Here is a 20,677-nt window from a genome sequence, read left to right on the forward strand (position 1 = left end):
GAAGTAAAGACTGAAGTCCTTTTTCCTTCTTCTGTTGCTTTGATGAAAGTTGAAATGACTGACTGTTGCTGGTTTTAGCTGACTTGTTAGAGGATGATAATTGCCTGTAAAGTCATTTTGGTCGTAGACTCTACAAACCCCAGAAAATGGCCACTGAGTTGGGCCAGACCACACTGACATTGTGGACAGGCTTTGTGACGCTTTGTCAGCATGAATGTTTTAGATAAACATGTTTTTACACATGTAGACACATTATTACACCTTGTAAGGTATTTGGTTTTTTTGATTTATCCCTCACACTGTTCGTATGTATGTTATTATATAAAGGCTGTTTATAAAGCTATTTTTGCTTTGTATGAAAACAGAGCAGAAGAAAGATCAGAGAGCTGACGATACTGCGTCCCACTGATCTGCCAGACGAACGATTTTAAAGTCAAGCACGCTGCTGTAGGGCAGTAGGGGTCTTTATTTTTCATACCTGAGAGCCTGTTGGATGTGTTTGATTTATAACACAGCCCCGCCTGAATGTAGCAGCGTGTATGTATTAAACACACACATTTGTTTTAAATACATACAAGCCACTGCATGTTTGTGGACCTCTCTCTCTCTCTCTCTTTTTATCCTGGGAGGTCATTGGGTATGTTTGATTTATAGCCTGCTCCCTCCTGGCAGTGTTTTCACATGGGTCCAACACCCCCCCCCCCCCCCCCCCCCCCCCCATGGAAAGAATTAATAAAACACACACACACACACTCTTGAACATAGATCATCAGGGCTCAGTTCGACTTGTCTGCATGAACTAACTGCTCTCCTCTAACATGTCTGATCTTTATCAGTACTCTCACTCACTCTTATTATTACTTAATTTAATACTAAATACTACTTTTAGCAATGAAATTTAAAATTACTTAACACCCTGTTTGCCTTTTATTTTGCTCTGTTTTTCTACCTCCAGTAGTGACTGCTGTTAAATATTCTCCCCCAGGAGTGCATATATAGCATCCCTCTCAGTCTGTTTCTATTTCTCTACTTGTTTTCCTCTTTTAATTTCTCTTTCTCTCCTTTCTTTCATTTCCTCCCTCTTGGTATTTTAGCTTGGTGTGTCTTCACTTCATTAAATAAGCAACATGTCACACGACCTCCTCCTCCCACTTTGACTTTTCTTTTTGTCTTCTTTAATTTTTCTGTCTATTTGTCTTTTTCTCTTTTAGTTATTTATCCTCCTCAAATTCTCTCTCTCACTGTTTATTCTCCCCTCTTCCCTTGAGAGTCACTTTGACAGAGAAAATAAAGTTGTCAAAATTTTGACTGTGATGGATCTATCTGCAGAAAGCAGAATGCATTAAAGGAAGCGAATCAATCTAAAAATAATTGACTGATTTAGAAAATGGTCAGCAGTAACATCAGCATGATTTTTAGGTAATCGGCTAAAATGTTGAAAACCACCAGCATGTTGTGCAAGGTTTTGAACATATTTTGACCGTCTGATGGTTAAATGGGGCTTTTGATTGCATCAAGAGGCATTTTAGTGAAACAAAGTCAAACTTCATTAGTTGAACGTTTCTCACATAAGAAAACTCAATGTGCTTTGAATTATCTGGACATTAAAAAGCAGTTACGCTTTGGATTAAATATCTTTTCTTTTCACTTTAAGTGGTTGTCTCAAGCTGTTTGCAAAGAGTGATTAGTTTTCTGGCTCGAAGGCACTTTGGCAAGAAAACATGGGAGTCGTGTGGGAGTTGAACCTGTGACCTCTCAGTTGCGATCAGGTCTGTCTGACACCCTGCCACCCCGTTGGGGAAATTGTTTTAAAATATTTTGGGCTGGATATGAAAATGTGGTTTTGAACGTGGAGTTTGCTCATGTTGTTAGAATGATGTTTTTGGGTGGATGAGGTGTTGTTTTAGTGCTGGTGTGACCCAGGAACCGTCAGCTCATTGGCTGCGTGTTTGAACAGCATCGTGGTCATTAGTCGGTCTGAATAGAGTGAGAGACACCAGATATTTCCCATAAATCATTTGGGTTTGGTCAGATGTGAAATCGAGCTGTTATCAGATGGGAGGCATTTCCAAAATCAGACCTGGACAGAGTCAGTGACGCCTCACACTGTCCCGTCTGCAGGTCTGTTAGTCTGCAGCTTGTTTTTGCGCCGTCAGAGGCATCAACAGCCGGTCTGGTGTCCCAACACCTACTGGCCAGATATACATGAACTTCGCTGTGGATAGTCATGGTCCTCAGAGGAGAATTTTCTTGATGATTTTAATGACCGTCTGACCTTTTCTCTAGCACCGCCAACAGGTCAAAATGTAATTTTGTAGACCAGAAAATTATAAAAATCTTATTTCAAGATGCTACAGTTTGCGCAGCTGCACTTTAATGTATAATGTTTATAATGTTCTTGAGATAATAATAGTAAAATGTTATTGGTGCCAGCAGAGAAAATGTATTTCTGTACCTCTGTAAACCAGTGGTTAGCAGTCGTTTATTTCTTGTGACCCATAAAAACGAAGCTATGTCTACGTGCAACCCTTCGTCACCAGATGTCTGCCAGTTGTGACCAGTTCAACTAAAGACAGATTTTCAAATGTTAGGGGCAAGTCAAAACATAAATTTGTGTATCTAAAATGCTTTTTTCTGCTTATCCGTCCTAGTCATTTTCCTGTGACCCCTCAGAAAAATCTTGGGACCCCTTGTGGTGATTCCAACCCCCAGGTTGCTGTAGATTCCAATAGAAAGGAAAAATAAAGAAAAACTGCATGTCCCCAAAGTACAAGGCACCATCACATTCACTCCAAGACAAGACAGACAAATCAATTCTCAGCTCTTTTATGTCTTTTAATTTTCTTGATTTCTTAAGCCTGAGTTGAACAGCACATCCAGACTCTCAACTGGACCCGCATCACTCCTGTTCCGCATCTTCACACTGAAATTTTGTTTTTTGTTTTCAGATATTTTCAGGATGCTGCACTTTGAAGTTTGATAGTAATGATTATAAAACCTTATTTGTGTGGCACTCTTCAAATTAAACGTGTCTGTGTTTCATTGCAGGTCCTGTATCTTCTACAGAGCGTGTATGGATATCCCCAGAGGAACAGAGCTGCTGGTTTGGTACAATGACTCCTACACTTCCTTCTTCGGCATCCCGCTGCAGTGCATCGCTCAGGACGAAAACTGTGAGAGAACACTGCTGATCTTTCCTTCTTACTTGTCTTTGCTCTTTTCTGTTCTCTTTGTCTCTCTGCCTCTTCTTTGTTGGACTTCTCCCTGTATGTTTGATGGACACCAGTTTCAAAGTGGCAGCTTCAGAAACGATCCTTGATTTTAGGGACTATATTGTCTTTTCTAAAACTCCATCAGTAGTTAGGAAAAAGTGCTCAAAGTGACAGAAAGATTATCCTCCAACTCGAAGGTGACGGGTTCAGGTTCCTTCAGTTGAAGCAAGACACTGAACACTGATAAAACCAACCGCTAAATGTTTCAGATGTAAATGTGACTAACACCTAAATGCTCCAAACGTCCAAAAACAAGCCAAACCTCTCGGCTCTGCATTTGGTCTGTCTGCAGGAAAAAACCCAGCAGTTTTCTGTGGATGTCGCTCCATATTTATTACAGACAGTATTTAAACTCTTAGACTGGAGGAAAGCTTTTGGCCCGCTACAAAAACAACGCAGTGAACGCAGGTTTTTTACAAACTTGCTGCTGTCTGATTTATTTGTCTGACCAACCGAGCCAGTCAAAACAAGACTGGAAGAAGTCTTTTGTTTGCTAAAACGTAGGCACTCTGTGGTCTGGTGTCGACCCACTGCCCCTCTCTCCCTGCGTCTTGAAGCCAGAAAGAAAAGTTTTCCATCGAAACTTTTCATCTTCTTCTTCTTCTGCAAACAAAAAAATACTACTTTTAGCCAGGGTTGTCCATCTTATGTCAACATATTTCTGCTGATGTTCATGTTTTAACTCCACTTGGTTCTCGCTTGAAGTTGTCAATTTTCAGGCTTTGTTTCAAAATCAAATGACTCATTTTGAATAAAAGTATTACCATTCTGGCAGCGAGTTAAAGAAAGCTCCTGATGAAACATTGAGTCAAAGGAACAATTTGAGTTTTACCTTCATTTGTTGAAGTTTTCTGTTCATGTGCCTTTTAGAAATCTTTGTTTCTTCTAGTTTCTGTTGTGTTTCAGTGAAGACAAAAACACTTTGGCATGTCTGTAGGTCTCACGTGTCTTAAATTTGATTTTACAAATATCTTAAAACTCATAAAGTTGTCCTAACTAAATGTATGAAGTCTTAATTTCAAAGTAAACATATAATGTGATTCTTGTTAAAATTTTGTTTTTGACAAAATAATCACTTTCAATCACATTCAACATTTTATATAACTCACTGTGCTCACTAATCAAACCTCGTATTTGTTTGTAAAATGGTCTTAAAAAGTATTGTGAGTATTGTGTAAACATATTGTGGTTACAAAGCCCCTCGTAAACAGATAAATCCATTTGTTGGGTGAAAGTCTGCTCAAACATTTTCGCGATTTCAACTGGTTGAAATGCTTTTGACAAACTGGGATGTGACATTCAACACAAAATTCTCATGAACAAATTGTTGTCAATATTGTGTGTTGACACATTACAAATCCTAGTGAAGTTTTTGTTGTCTTCATTCGTCTCTCTGTTGCTCACAGTCCGTTTTCTTCTTTCTTTCTGTCCCTGTGTCCTCCTATTTCCTTTCTCCTCCCTTTGTCTCTCCTCTATTCATCCTCTCCATTTCTCTGTCACTAATTTCTTTTTGTTTACATCTCCTCCAGTTTTTTGCTCAGTCAGCCTGTTTATATCTTTTCCATTCAAACTGTTTTTCTGTGGATTTGACAGAGTAACTCCCTGCAGGGGGAAAAACTAACCTTTTTTTTTTCCTACACAATTATGGAGCAAAAAAAAACAAAACATGAAGAAGGAGTTTTAATCTGTGGAATCTAAATTGAAATGAATTGAATTAGGAGCTCGTCTTTCACAGAGTCGCAGTTAAATGAGATCGTGCTGATTGCAAATTAGAGACGTTTGGCCACAAACTGGTTTGTTTTACAGATGGAACGACTCTTTTACATGACATCGTTTATCGTGACGACTGTGGCAGCCCTGTGCGCACACACTCGCATGTTTGTATTGCTATGTTTATGAGGGCCTGGTTTGACAACGTTTTTTTACTGCATTAGCTGTGTGGCTGAAGTGATGATCATGTCTGTTGATTGGTACAACATGTTAATCCAAAGTAAAATATCTTGACAATCACTGGATGGACTGACATGAAATCAAGTCCAGACAGTTCTTCTTGTAGTGCCGCTAGCAATTCTTCACTCATTCAGCGCTTGAGTTCATGACAGTATACCTCTGTAAAAGTAGTGATTCATTTCCATCAGCCGCAGACGTTCTAATGCAGCAAAAGTTCAGTTGAAGCTGAAGCTGATATGAGGCTTCAGCAGTCAAAGTCAGACCAATCAAAGAGGCATCTTCCAAAGTTACTGTTGCTTTAGTGCAACTTCCTCAGTGTTTCCTTGCCTCTTGGTTGAGTGATGAAACTTTTAGACAATAGTTGAGTTTTCTGTGGCAGCTAATGTGAGAATATTTACATTATCAGTGTTTTATATCGCCAGGTTTTTAGTGTAGCGGTGCACATTGCTGTCTGCCACAGTGTCTTTAAGCACCAGATAGATTCACTGTTTTGCATTCTACAGAGACGTGTTTTTGTTACCTATATGTACTGATTTAAATGGGGTGGACAAAATAATAGGAACACCTGTCAGTATAACACAATACAATTCAACAGCAGCACAAACTACAATCTCCAAAATGATAATACAACACAACCTGAGCATTATAACCTTAATGAAGGTATGATTTATTATTATTATTGCAGGACTGTTGTATTAGACTGCATTCATTTTAGCTAGCTGTACCAAATACACTGGAGTGTAGATTGAAATAGCTCAAACCCTCTGTCAGGTGGTAATACGTATGCTAAAGTAATGTGGTGCCCCAGAGCCAGTGATCCAGTGACCAGTTTGACAAGGAGGATTTTACTGTCAATTATTTCCTCATCATCACTGTACTAAAGTCCTATGCTTCAACTAACAAAAACTGCCAAAATGTCCTCAGTTTTGACTTAAATTGTTTTCCTCCATGTGAAGACATTTGGCCCTCAAAAGTACAGATGTACTGAACACTTGTATCTATCAACACACACTCTGGCAGGGGGCAAACAAAGACTGGAGGATTGGCTTTTGTTCCACCCTGCAGTGAAAAGAGTTAGTTCACATCCAAATGAAGTAAAATTAGATTATGCTTACAAACTGAAAGACAGCAGCTCTGCTCTAAATTAAAGACATTTAGCTACTAACTGCATTTGGGTTTTCCATGGCATCGTTATCTGCTGATTATGCCCACAAAGGATGAGTGTGACGTCAAAACTCTGCACTGGAGACAGCAGGACTGTGACTTTGTGTCCTCAGTGGAGCAGACATTTAAAGTTTTGACCTTTATTAGAGCAGAGAGCGCCGACTGAGCCCATTCAGACTGGGAACTGGCCAGTACAGCCACAGTTCCCTGTAGCTCTGTATTTATCTTCTGTATTTGGGTGCTGCAATGTGCATCAATGAACCTCGCAAATCCCAAACCAGCTGCATGAAAATAAAATTGTTTTGTGACAATTTAAGCCAAGATAAAGAAATGAGTATTATATAGCAGAAAGGACAGGAGGGGTGTCAGTAAATCTGCCATCTGACAGTCAGTTCGCTTATTATCGGAGAAAATAATAATAATTGTGGAGAAATTGATCAGATATTATAGTGTAAAGTAGATGCTTTTGTCATCATCTCTTTGACTGGCACAGCATCTTTTAAACACACCACTCCCAGTCTCCTCACAGAGAAGTTCTACTTTCACACAGTTGGGTTTTTTTTTCAAAATGTATGAAACAAGCTTCAACCACAGGGATACATTAACAATAAAGGATTTTTATAAACAATATTTAGATTGAAAATACAGGAGGTGGAATATACTAGGTTGCATTTTTAGGTAAATCGTCTGCTGTTGGTCACCATGGGGCTCCACTGGGCCAGTTAGTGTCCTGCCTAACAGCACTCAGGCAGCAGAAGCAGACTGTTTGTAATCCACGTAAGCTCAGAGACAAGTCTGAAGCCACAGGAGGCAGAAAAGGAGCAAATGGTTCGTTGAAATGATCTACTTCCAGGAAAAGTTGTAATGCACCGGGCAACCTTTTGAGCAATGCAGATGAACATCCTGGCAGTGAGCACTGACATGGATCACACCAATTACAACGCACAGGCAACGCTGTGAGCTGTTACCTGCAGTAGGTGAGATTTGGAGCTCTTCATTGGAACAAAAAAAATCAGGGCTGGCCCTATTCTATCAGACTATCATGTTACTGCAGCATTTAATGTCCTCAACAGCTCTGAGCAACGATATAAAACAATTCCAGTGATTCGGGTTTCACGAAACCTTAATTATAGAAGAGAAAAATCTGAAATTCAAGCGAACAATGCCTTTATGTTTAAACTATAGTGAATGGAAGAAACCCCTAGTACACAAAATGGCAACAGGGAGGCAGAGAAGATGCTTCAGTTTCAATTTAATTCAAGTCTGAGTTAAGAGACAATAATGAGCAGAAATTTAATTGAATTATAACTTTATTAAGTGTGATTCATTTAAGTATATTCAAATACACAAACACAACAAACAACATTAGACACGCACACAGCATTAAAGACACATCCCCCTATACACTTACTTACACACATACAAGAAAACACACGCACATTACAGACGAACAGAGAACACGGCAGAGCCAACACACAACAAAGAAAACACACACACCCTCAACACACTATCAAAGCACACACACCCCGTGGTTGTTTACTCATGCACGTTCCATCCAATCACAGCCTGATGGCTTGACGCTCTGCAGCCCGGCCGCCTCCTAACAACAACAACATGTGCACCGACAGAAGAAGAGGAAAAATCAGTTCAAGGGGACTCCCCGTTGTTATCCTTATCCTCCTCTTCCTCATTTCCTCTTCTTTTTCTTTTATCTTCCCCGTAAACAACTTTCTCTCCTCTAACTACTTGTTCTCCAGCATGTAGCAGCAGCAGAAATGTGGAGATGAGTTGTGTTTTTATAGGAACATAAGATAAAGAGGAGGAGAGGAAGAGGACAGAAGGATGAGAGGAGAAGGGAGAAGAAAATAGGAAAGAAGACGGGAGAGATGGAGGCAAGGAGGGGAGAAAAGAGTAGACTCAACAATAAGGACAGATAGAGGAGAGAAGAGGAGGAAATAGAAAGAGAGGGATGAAGAGTTCAGGAAAGAGAAAAGAAAAAGAGCTGTGAAGGAAAGACAGAAGAAAAGAAGAAGAGGTTTTCCATTTTGTCCACCTCTGCAGTAAGGGGCTCTGTACTTCATATTCACATCTCTTCTTTATTTGACATATTGTTATTACCATTATTATAATTGCCTCTATTGATTTTTATTAAGACTTTATTATCTCTGGCAACATAATCTGAACGATACTTCATACCAGTAAAGAGAGGAAGACGAAGACACAAACAGGGGAGTCTGTGGAGTCAAAGGCAAACTTCCCATTTAGTTAGTTACGTTTTATTGACCACAAAGGTATAAATGTAAAATATAAATGTCACGTATAATTGTAAAAGATACAGCTATCAATATTATATAATAATAACAAATAACGAAAATGTAGAATAATGCCCGCCTTGATTAAAAGAATATTAAGCTTACAATATAATCTGCACATAAATGAAATTACCAAACAAAGTGATTGTGTTCAAACATTTTCAGTCTTGTCATCGTCCAAGCCGTTGTTCGTGTCTCTAAATAGTGAATTAAGATCGCTGAAGTTATGCTCAGATTTGAAAGGAATCTTGTGATTTGAGAACATGATAGTTCACATTCTTCAGTCTGGATGCACAGATGTTTTTCAGATAGTGTGTGGCTCCGTCACACATTCCTAAAATGATTTGTGGATCAATTTTGTGTTTTCTGTGGAGCTGTTAGACATTATTCTGCATATTGATGAATGAATTGTACATACTGTCAAACTGAATGACAAAGAGAAAGAGAAAATAAAAGACAGGATGGCTGGGAGGGGTCGTCATGATGAAGAAGAGAAGGAGGAGGAAGAGTGTTAAAATGATGCTGGGTCTGATAGATGAACAGGAAGACTGATACAGAGACTGAGGGTGATACTAATTCTCTTCCGTATCAAACACTCACCTCCTTCCGGCTTGAAAAGTTGATTTTAAAACTTTGATCTGTCAAGGAGATCGGAGTCGGCGGTCGGTTTGTATTCCTGTCACACCCCTCTGGAAGAGAACACACCCCTTATAAAGAAAGAAAACACAGACTCTGCAATGTTGCAAACTGCATCTGCATAATTCTCCCATTTTGATGATGCATTTCATGCGCAGCCCAAACTGTATTGACTTGCATTTTTTGTATATGCGATGTTTGTAGCAAAATGAATTAAGTGTTGGCGAGCGGCGCGTAACGTGGGCGTCAATAGTGCCGTCGGGCAACTTACAGATGGTGTAATTATCTCCTCATAAGGTTATTAGAGGATCAATGAAGCCTGGTGGCCTGATGGCAGAGGTGAGCTGATGAAGGATGGAAAATGGTTATGATGACCCAACTGCAGAGGTGCAGCACAGCATGTTAGAGAGAAGAGAAAAACAACATGGTCTTCTTGGATTAGTGAATGAGTCCGATGTACTGTGATGTACTTCCTACCTAAATGACAAAATAGTTAATTTGTCATTGCCTTCCAAAAGAATTCATCTGCCACCATGTTTATCTGAGTTTAGGAAACTAAAATGACTTGGCTAAGTTTTGGGAAAGATCATGGGCATGGTTTAACTAACATTCACTTTTGGTAGAGGATGGGACTCAAATTATCTCCCTGGTGTCAGAGAGAGGTTTCAGGTGATTCTCCTTCCTGCCAGTCCACATGCCAACTTTTTCCAAACAAACCAGTTTTACAGAATGAAAAGTGAAACCATCCACAGTTAGTTAAAATAAGACAAGCCCTCTTAATGTCATTTCAAACATAATGAAAGGTTATGGAGTCCAGATCTGTCAGTTGGTCAGACCACAGAACAGAACACAGCTGACTTCTGGGTCAAGTGAGGACAGCTGGCATCAGCTGGTACACCCAAAATCTAATTTACACACTTTTATATAATGTGTGTTTTCCTGTTAATGTCATTGTACTTGCCTGTTTTATTCACCAGCAACACTTCTGTATCCTAAATCTGTTCCTCTTATCTGCCTAAAACATTTATCTTGCCAGCTTCTATGTTCAGACCTTTTGTTACAAAGCAGAAACAAAGTACCTCGCAAAATACACAAAATTATGAGCACCACATGAAAACCTGAAGAATATAGTACACAAAGGACAAATACGATCATTAAAACAATTGATTGTAGTAGTGGACGCAATACTTGTACCTTTGTAATGGTAGCACTGGCTGGACTATTAGCCTTGTACACTGGTGGAAATATATTTAGTAGTAGTAGTAGTAGTACTAGAGCTATCTCTACAAGTCGTAGTAGCAGTAACAGTTGTAGTGCTTGTAGAGGAAGTAGGAGTTGAGCATTAGTAGACATAGTATTAGTTCTAGTGGATGCAGTTGCAAAAGTAAGAGCAAAGGTAGTAGTCAGTAACTGGACTAGTCGTAAGAGCAGTGTTATTGTAGTAGTAGCTGTCGTCATTGTAGTAGTAGTAGTAGTTGTAGCAGCACCCTTAACAGTAGTAGCAGTATTAATAACAATAGTGGTAACAGTAAAAGTTGTAGTGTGTTTGTCCAAGTGAATTAAAACTCACCAGGACTGCCATCATGTGGTAACCCACCAGAAACAGACTTGAGGCTCAGTTTGGGCCCTGAGCCATAGCCAATCAATAGTTTGAGAAACATTTCTGTGGTCAGAGAGGAACAGCATGTCACTGCACTAACGAACAGACTCCAAACAGCCTAACTAGACCCATAATTCCATTCACTGGAACCAGGAGCTGCAGTTTGCCCTGGGCTAGCAGGCGGATCTGGCCTCAGTTAGGACAATGTTGCTGGCTTTCTGTTTCCATCACAAAAGCAAAATCAGAATTACTTTTATTCATCAAGCTCAGCACACAGACGAGAGTTATATCCTGGCGACAGATACATCTTAGACATATAGAAGTATGGGTTGATCCATCCGTCTGTCCATTTTTTATCACTTGTCCAGATCTGAGTTGCAGTGGCAATAGATCGAGTATATTTTTGCATTTAGCGTCTTTTCAGAGACGAGTTCAGTTAGCCTAGCTGGCCTTCTCTCAAGCCATGTCCTCCAGCTCCTGCTGGGGATCCTGAGACTTTCCCAAGTCAAGTCAGATATGTAGTTGTGGGTCTGCCTCAATGGACTACTCCCGGTTGGACGTGCCAAGAATACATCCACAGGGAGGCGTCCTGAGCAGATACTGAACCACCTCAACAGACTCCTTTCAACATGAAGGATCACTGATTGTTCCTTTACCTAAGCTCCTCATTCTGTCCCTGAGGCTGAGACCCTACAAAAAGGAACCTCATTTCAGTCTTTTAGGCAGTAACCAAAGCTCATGACCATAGGTGTAGATCTACTAGTAAATCAAGAGCTTCACTTTCGGCTTCAGACTGGTGGAGTCCAAGACAGATGTAAGAGGTTCAGTGTGCTTCACCTGGGGTGCTCTGATTGAATTTGTGCACAGGTGACGTAATCTGTTGAACTGTTTTAAGTTCCTGGTTCCAAACTCATTCTCTTGAAACCGCCAAATACCTGCGTAACCAAATCATCTCTCTTTTTGTGTTTTGTTTCCAGTAAATGTCCCAGCCACGGTGGTGGAAGCCATGACCAGGCAGGAGTCCCTCCAATCCTTCAGCAAGAACGGCAAACCCTCCTCCTCCTCGTCTTCCTCCTCTTCCACCCCCTCCACCGCCCTCATGCGCTCCATGGTCTTCCCCCACTCCCCCTGCCCTAGAAATTTCTCACTTTTGGACAAGGTCGGGGTCGGGGTTCAGTCGGACTCCAGTTATGGCCAGTTGGGGTCAAAGAACCAACGAATCCTGGCAAGCCCGACCTCCACCAGCCAGCTGAGCAGTGATTTCAGTGACTGGCACCTGTGGAAGTGTGGCCAGTGCTTCAAGACCTTCACTCAGAGGATCCTGCTGCAGATGCACGTCTGTCCGCAGAATCCTGACAGGTAAGACGGCATCTATGAAGATGCTTAAAAACTAAGAGTTGGAGGTAATGTTATCACTGTATGAATATTAATACTGGATAAATATCACAAACAGAAACTATTAGTGTTCACTAACTTCTTACTGATACTTGAATGTTGACAAATTGTCACAAAAGATGGTTTTCCTGATGATTTCCATCCATCTGTTCCCACCAGAAGCATTTCAATATGGAAAAGAATTTGTAAGCGTTAGACTGGATTAGATGAATAGTTGTGTAAAGTTGTGCTGACGTGTCCTCTCCAGTGTGAGTTTGGGATTAACTCTTCAAACTTCACATCACTGCTTCTAAAAACTACCAAAGTTGACATCTTTTTAAAGCTCAAAAAAAGTTCAACTCAAGCAACTGTGTTGTAATGAGTCTGATGTCATTGAATCATATTTAACTTTTGGGCCGCATAGTGCACATTTTTGGGTACAAAACATTCTGCCTATGATGCACAAGCTGTTTGAAAAGCAATAAGTAAAAAGTAATTTAATAGTCAATATTTTGAATATTAAGAAATCTTTAAGGATGAATGTAATATGTATATACAACATTGGTAGCCACTGTTGCCGTCCTGGGATAGTATTTTTAAAATCAAGACTAGTTACAAGATTGTTTCTTGTAACTTCTGGTGGCTTAAAAGAGTTTTCCTTTTGGATAGGGAAGCAAAAATGACACGACATCAGTGTCTGTATATCTTTTGTAATATTGCCAGGAATACTTGTATAGATGAAACATTAACATGATGAACATGACACAGCATTTGAGTTTTTAAAACTTGTTGTAGTTTTTCTAGAGGAAGCTGGTAAACCAGACATTTAGTCGCAATTTATTACTTTGGTTGTGTGATCATCACACTGTGTGTGGGAGTTTGTGGATGAGAGTGAAGGGAGTGTAAAAGTGTTTGAGTGTGTATAACATCTGCCAACTTAATTATATACAGCATGGATGGAGGAAGGAGGGAAGAAGAGGAGATGTGACGTGTGTGTTTGTATTTGTGTGCGTGTGTTGGGGGGTCGGACGGAGGATGTATTGGAAATTTTTTGCTTAGCTTTATTTTTTGTGGGGAGAGTCAGAGCGGCGTATAAATCAGTGCTGTGCGTCAGTGAGAAATACCTCGCCTTACGGTGACAGGGCCAGGAAAACAGATGCCACTTATTCAATAAACTAATACTCATAGGGAAGAAAAATGTGGGCTGGATATGGAGGGGGGAGGAGGGTCGATGTGGCGCTGCCTGTCAATAGGAAGGTTTTATGGGACAGAGGAGCAGATAAAATTCAGCTGAACAAGCCAAATAGGCCTAAGTCCTGGAGCTCCAAGGCCCCACTGTACCTGTAGACCAGTATGCCCATCACATCATCACTATGCCCATATAAAAAGCCAAAGTTCTGCCCCCCTTTTCCAGCTTCCCTCCTACAGACCTGGCCAGACAACGTATTTTCTAGGGCTTCCACCTTGATGTTGATGATTCAAATCATCAGTTGAAGAGCGTCCGATTCAAACGTCATGTTTTAAATGAGAGCATCAGATTTTATTTTTCTGTTCCGTCATTGTAGCCAGAACCCCAGAGGATGACAAGCTAAGCAAAATATAACAAGCCTAGTCTTGGATTTACATCAAAGTGATCCAAACCTAATTGTAATGGAAAGGAAAAGGATCATGGAAAATTGAAGGAGGGGAAATAAGTATTCTGAACATTGGTCTAAACTGGCAAGTCAGATCACCTTGGAAAAGTCTTCAGGTACAGCCCTGGTATTTTCTCATTGAGGTTTTCCTTCATTTGTGTTTCTAAAAAGCAATTACCACAAATTATTTTGCAAGCATTAAACAACCACGGCTCCCATGAGTCACTGAGGTGTGGTCACTGAGGAGATTTTAGGAGTCCTGCAGGTGGTTTAAGAGTTCTTGTGGTCATTGAGGTGGGACTTGGAGTACTTTAGGGTGTTCTAGTTGTCCTTTAGGAGGTTCTAGCAGTCAATGAGGAATCCTTAAGGTGGTTCTTGGGGTTCTCTAGGAGGTTCTGGTAGTCCTTTGGGAAATTCTTGCAGTAATTGTGGAAGTTCTACAGGTTTTTAGGTGGTTTTTGTGGTCATTGTGGTGTTTCTAGATTTCCTTCAGGTGGCTCTAATGCTCTTGAAGAAGGTTTTAGGGGTCTTTTCAAGTGGTTGAACCCCCATGCCAAGTAGCATTGAAGCTGTTACCAAGCTAGCACCCTTTTTACTTGAATCAGTCACCCATCTGATTTATCTCTGAAGAGACAGGTTTCAGTCTGTAGTCATTAAACCAGTGTGGCTGCTTTGTGAATACAGGAGCTTTTCCACCATTCGCTTCTCTCTCTCTTTCCCCTCTTGATTTGTTAACGCTTCTCTCCCCCTCTCACCCCCCCTTTCCCCCTCCCCTCATACATATTTATTGATGTTTACTTGATGGGAACATTTGGAGCTGAAGACTGATGGCTCTTTATATCAGCTTCAAAAAAACACTGCACACCTCCTCTCAGCTCCATCTCTTTCAGGTTTGTTTTTTTCTGCTGACTGTTTCTTTTTCTGAACTTTTTCGTCCTTCGTGCCCCCCCCCCCCGTGTCATTTCAACAAAATCCATCATCAGAGGAGCAGATTGTTTATGTCAATGAGGCCTTGGAAGTGCTTTTGATTCAGTTTAAAACCGGTGTCGGGTCAGGATACTGTTTAAGTTTCATGATGACAATGAGTGATAAATCAGGAAAACAATCTGAACAGAAATGGACTATGTCTCCACTTATAGGTCTGACATATTACAAAAGCAGCGCAGTATAAACCACTACAATGAACTAAATTAATAACCACTGCTTTTATGATTGATGTGTTTACTGCACTTGTGTTTAAAAGAGTCATTAGTGCTTTTACTGAAAATGGGGTATTTTTGTTAAACACTTTGATCTCCAGCGTTCACAGTTGAGGTCTCATTCTGGTGGCGGATGTTGTTTATGAATACAGCATGTACGTGTATATGGATATTATCACGCTTGTATATCAAAGACCAGAAAGTTTACAGCTGATTGAAAGTGTGTATCATCACAGAGTTGACTTCATAGAGGAATTAAATGTTAATTTTGTCATTTGTGTTTACCATCCAGCAATGCCTTGTCAAGGATTTGGCCTCAGCACATGGTTCTTCAGTTTTTCCAGTTATACAGTTAAACATTTAACATTCTCCATTACTCATGTAAGGACTACAGTAATCTCACATGAGCAATGGAGCATCTTGAATATTGAAAATTGAAGAACACTAAGTTGAGATTGTTTTCCCAAATAATGAACCTGAAAAAGCTTTAGGTTTTGATGTGTCCAGGATTTAGATTCATTTTCATGGTGATATTTTCACTTAATGGAGGTTTGAATCGTCTTAACAATTGTTATGTTTGGTGTAGCTTGTGCTTATCCACACTGACTTGAAGTCAACAGGTAAAGCAGTTTACTCTGACGACATACAGAATAAGCATTGACTCAAGACCATGATTACATAGTATAGTGTACAAAGATGTGCAATACAATGTACAATACAATAATGACAAAACAGTGGTATCCAGCAGGGATAAGTGCAATGTTTGTTACTTAAACAGAAGTAAAGTATTCTTTACTTTAGATGTACCTTTTGGCTCATTCAGATGGGACAACATATAACACATATATATATAACACAAATGTGACTCAACATGTTGGAGGGAAAAAGAGGTGATTAAAAGTTATATATGTAATAAAAATGTAAAAAAAAACATATATATTTTCTCCTCTATGTTCTTTGCCTCCCTAATGTCATAGAAATAAGAATATACATTAAGACATTTTAATGTTGAGGTAGGTGTTTTCCATCTACACCTTTGGGACCTCATCATTAACATTTACAGTACAACTCTCCGATTACTATTAAACTCTAATTAGCCAATTAACATTAAATGGTCACTAATCATCTACTTGTGCATACATTCTGTTTATTGAAGCAGATCATCAGGTGTGACGTCTAAGTTTGACCTTCATCATTGTGTCTCTGTCTGAGCTCATGTGTTTTAGTTGAGTCTTCCCTTGATTCACACACAGTTTGGTTCCTTGTAAGAAAAGAGCCACATTGGCCATCACAAAATGATGGATGGCACATACATTCAAAAGTGTCTTTTAAGGGACAGCAGGTATATTTTGACTCAGACTGGATCAACTCTAGATTTTAGGAAATTGGAGTGAAGGAATGTAAATATATATAGTTAAGACACTGTTTATTACATCTACTTGTCTTTCTCAGGGACTGAGAAATGATTTGAGTTTTTCTCCACTGGACTAACTGCTCAACCCACTGGTAGTTTTGAGACTGTGTGGAATTGAGTTTCCACACAGAGTTAAATAAAATGAATAAAATACAAACCGTCTCGAGGACTGTGCTGTTTAAAATGAGTTGTCGCTTGTGGTGCATCTGTATGTGTCAGATCACACAGCCTTTTAATCCTCCACACAACAGAATGTAAGAATATGTTTTTCAAAGTAATGTCTCAAAATACAAATGATTTATGGATGTTAAAAGCACCGTGTAGCTCTTCTCAACTGCTGCTCTGTGAAAATTCACAATAACGCAATTAAACAAAATGTTTGCATGTCAGGATAAAACAAGACTTTCTCTGTGTTGCTGAACAGTTGACATTTCAGAGATTTATCACCCAACAGTGAAGACATATTTGCATTTAACACTAACACAGATGTGTGTTGTCCCTGCTGGACACACAGATGTGTTGAAAAATGACTTTATTCTTTTTTCAGTGTGTAACCACAGGAGTAACTAATAATGATCCATCACTGTGATGGACGGGCTTGCAGAAATTCCTTCAAAGTCTATTTTTATCTGTCATGTTTGCCACTATAATAAAAACCTACTTTGTGTGGCATACGAGTGGATTTTAAAATGATTTTGTAGAAGTCCAAGTGCATGACAGTTGAGACATTTTCAGATGTCTCAGTGTCTTCACAAATACTGCAGAGACAAATAGTGGTGTGATAGTAAGTGTCTGACGTTCTTTGGAATACATCAATTAATGAAAAGGTTTACAAAAAGCCCAAGGCACTCTCTGTGATGACATGATATTGGCTGTTGTAGCCTAATTTGATGAGTACAACTGGCTGATGAGAGGACATTATGTGAGCTTTCTGCTTTGATAGGTCGGTCAATACAGTCAGAGAGAGAGAGAGAGGGAGATAGAGAGAGACGGAGACAGAGAGGGAGAGAGATGGAGGCAGAGAGGGAGAGAGAGAGAGATGGAGGCAGAGAGGGAGAGGGAGACAGAGAGAGAGAGGGAGAGAGAGACAGATAGACAGAGAGGGAGAGGGAGAGATGGAGGCAGAGAGGGAGACAAAGAGAGAGAGACAGAGAGGGAGAGATGGAGGCGGAGAGGGAGACAAGGAGACAGAGAGGGAGAGAGAGACAGATAGACAGAGAGGGAGAGAGAGAGACAGATAGACAGAGAGTGTGTTTTGTGTGTTTGTATGGGGGTCTACCAGTGATTTTATTTGTGCTTGGATGTGCGCATGTCTGATCACATACATACAGTATATGTGTGTGTGTGTTCAGAGAGCCATTGATTGTGTATTGACGAGGCGGGAGCAGTGATTTATAGCTGCTGGTCTCGAGGGAATAATGTCTTCATACGAGGCGTCCTCACAGCGCAGATATAACTCCATATGGATTAGACCGACTCATACGGGTCAATCAACACACTTCACTCTGCATCACTGCGTGCTGCAAGTCCAAAATCAGCTTTAAAGCTCAGAAAACAAAATGCCTTCTGCCAAGACTCATATTTCACCTCCTGAGCTCATGAATGTTCTGGTCCGTGATGCTTATTGCAGTTATTTAGTGATCCAGTGTTTCGTTCAACCATTTCTTCTTCTGCTACACTCAACCATCAACAGCCAAACACAGAGGGAAAGTGTATTTTTGGGATTTTGTCAGTTATAACAACAGTTTGGAGTCCCAATATACGATGTTTATACTCATCTAGAAGTTATGTTGACTTATTACCTCACTGGTTATAATGAGATTATTGTAATTTAGTGTTTTTACACTACATTTTGGATGACAGTGGAGTTGTAAAGTATGTCAGACACAGATAATGCTAAGGATAAATTAAATGTTTTGCTATCTTTATCGGTTTTATTGATAAAATGAACCTAACATCAGCCTCATCCTTGGCTGGAAATGAGTGTCAGTGTCTGGAAACAAGGCAGGACGAGTCAAATCACCTCACTAGTATCAAGAAAATGACACTTGATTCTACAAATCTAACAAGTTGATTTGTGTTGGAAACAGTCGAAGTGAAGAATTGTTTTCCACTTGTTTTAATAAAATACGATATAAGACAGTGTCGTGACTTATTTTGGTTAAATGTAATTCACAAGAGTTAGGCTTAAAAAGCATTGTTGTTGACGTGTTGAAAAATGAACAGGGGCATCAGAGTGGCCTACGGACTAAGACGCATTAAATGTAAACCGCAACGTCTCTGTGTGAAATCCAGCTTGGGGCCTTTGTGCCACGTCATCCCCCTCTCTCTGCCCACATTTTATTATGAAGTCACAAGGAAATAACCCTTCTTTTGTAGTGATCTGATGGACACAGACGTCCACTTTGTGTAGTTTACTGGCATATTAAGAGTTTTTCACACAGTCAGTGAGCAGCAGTTTCAAACTCTGCGGCAACCAACCCCCCCTTCTTTCCCCACGCCTGACCACCTTCTTGACCTCTGACCTCTCTCTGATGAAAAGAAAACATGTATGTGTGCCAAGAAACTTCATTCCCATGTAGTCTTAATAACTGGAGCAGTGAGGAGCTGGTTGGCATGCAGTTTGGGGCTCTTTCATCAGCTCATGTGTTAAAGGTGTGGACACAGCGACACGTTGACACTGACTCTGCTGTTGTTACCACATGTTGCGTTGAAAGGCCACACAAGGTTTATTGTCCAGAGCTGCGTTTCACAGACGTGTTGAAAATGACTAATTTTATAGGTCTCACACACACACACACACGGAGGCGAGGCTAAGTGGGAACAACATGGCAGCCGGTTCTACTCTCATCGCCCGTCCAAACCAAGTATTATTAGTTTGCCTGTGAACCAAATCGAAGCGTCTATTTTGTGTTTTTGTTACCCTGTCGCAGTGTTGAGTCTGAACATATTTGGCTGTCTGTGCTGTCAACAGGCTGTAACACCGTCAGACTGAATGACTGTGTGATGCTAACGGGCACCAGGAGAGATGCTGCTCAGTCAGCTGTTTGTAAAGGAGATTAGAAATAAAAGAGGAAACAGAGAGGGTTGTATATCTTCAGCCGTAAGATCTCCTGAAATATAAGTGAAGGACAAGGTGAAACAAATCAATAGACAGTAAAATAAAACCAAAAGTCAACTATTTTGATAATGAGCAGATTTTATTCATTTGTGCTCAAGAACATATTTGCATGTGCCTGTGTGTGCAAATATTTTGGTTGCATATGTACATACCTGTGAGGGAGAGTGTGTGTGTGTGTGTGTGATGGAGGTGTTTATGCTTCACCTCCTCCTCCTTCTCCTCTCTCCACTGTAATAAACAATAACCGGGCATTAATCTCCCGGCCTGCTGCCTTAATAAATAATATCCACACATTCATCAACTTAAACTATTCACAATCAATGCAGCTCTTCATAGAAAACCCACCTAATAAATAGTAGTGCGGCCCACTGAGGCGTGAACTTATAGACCAGCCGGCTGATAAATGAACCGACCCCCTCGGCGAGACGCCTTTTATGTGGAAAACTGCAAGTGAGAATTTTTCGATTTTATATTACGCTATTTTACTCTTATTACTTTCCTCTGTGTGTGTGTGTTCTCTACATCCTCTCAGGGTACAGTAGGTGTTTGTGATTTATTGGAGCGGTGAAGATGTTGGTCTATTTGTTTTATTCTAGTTCTGGGCTGTTTACCTATTTGTAAGGTACTGATGTCAGAGTTTTGTCTTATTGGTTTCAGAATAAGAATCGCTTTATTTTCTGACTACAGGCAGCACACAGGAGTCTGTCCCGGTCGCTTTGAACTAACACAGTAGTACAAAACACAGTGCTAAACAAGGTACAGGGAAGACGTGTATGTGTGTCTCAGAGGGATATAGAAGCACGGTGCATAATATATGGAGAAAGACATTCCTACCTACACCATGGTGATTAGAGCTGCATAGAGGGATGTAACGTTAAAGGCTCTTTAGTAGGAAAAACAAACGCATTTATGAAGAGAAAACAAGGAGTTACCTTCATCCCTCTGGGACAAAAAGTTTGAAAAGAAATGTTGAAACTGAATTCAGTTTTGTGGATTTTGAG

General features: G+C 40.2%; 1 protein-coding gene across 1 annotated transcript in view; it reads left to right on the forward strand.

Annotated features, from left to right (window-relative positions):
- prdm6 (PR domain containing 6) overlaps positions 1 to 20,677 on the forward strand; it is a 71,354-nt gene that overhangs the window by 41,994 nt on the left and 8,683 nt on the right. The window contains exons 5-6 of the mRNA XM_070904231.1: positions 3,049 to 3,173; positions 11,912 to 12,293. Coding sequence (XP_070760332.1) covers positions 3,049 to 3,173; positions 11,912 to 12,293 — 507 coding nt within the window. The remainder of the gene's footprint in view (positions 1 to 3,048; positions 3,174 to 11,911; positions 12,294 to 20,677) is intronic.

This window comes from Enoplosus armatus, chromosome 4 (assembly GCF_043641665.1).
Source record: "Enoplosus armatus isolate fEnoArm2 chromosome 4, fEnoArm2.hap1, whole genome shotgun sequence".
Lineage (NCBI taxonomy): Eukaryota > Metazoa > Chordata > Actinopteri > Centrarchiformes > Enoplosidae > Enoplosus > Enoplosus armatus.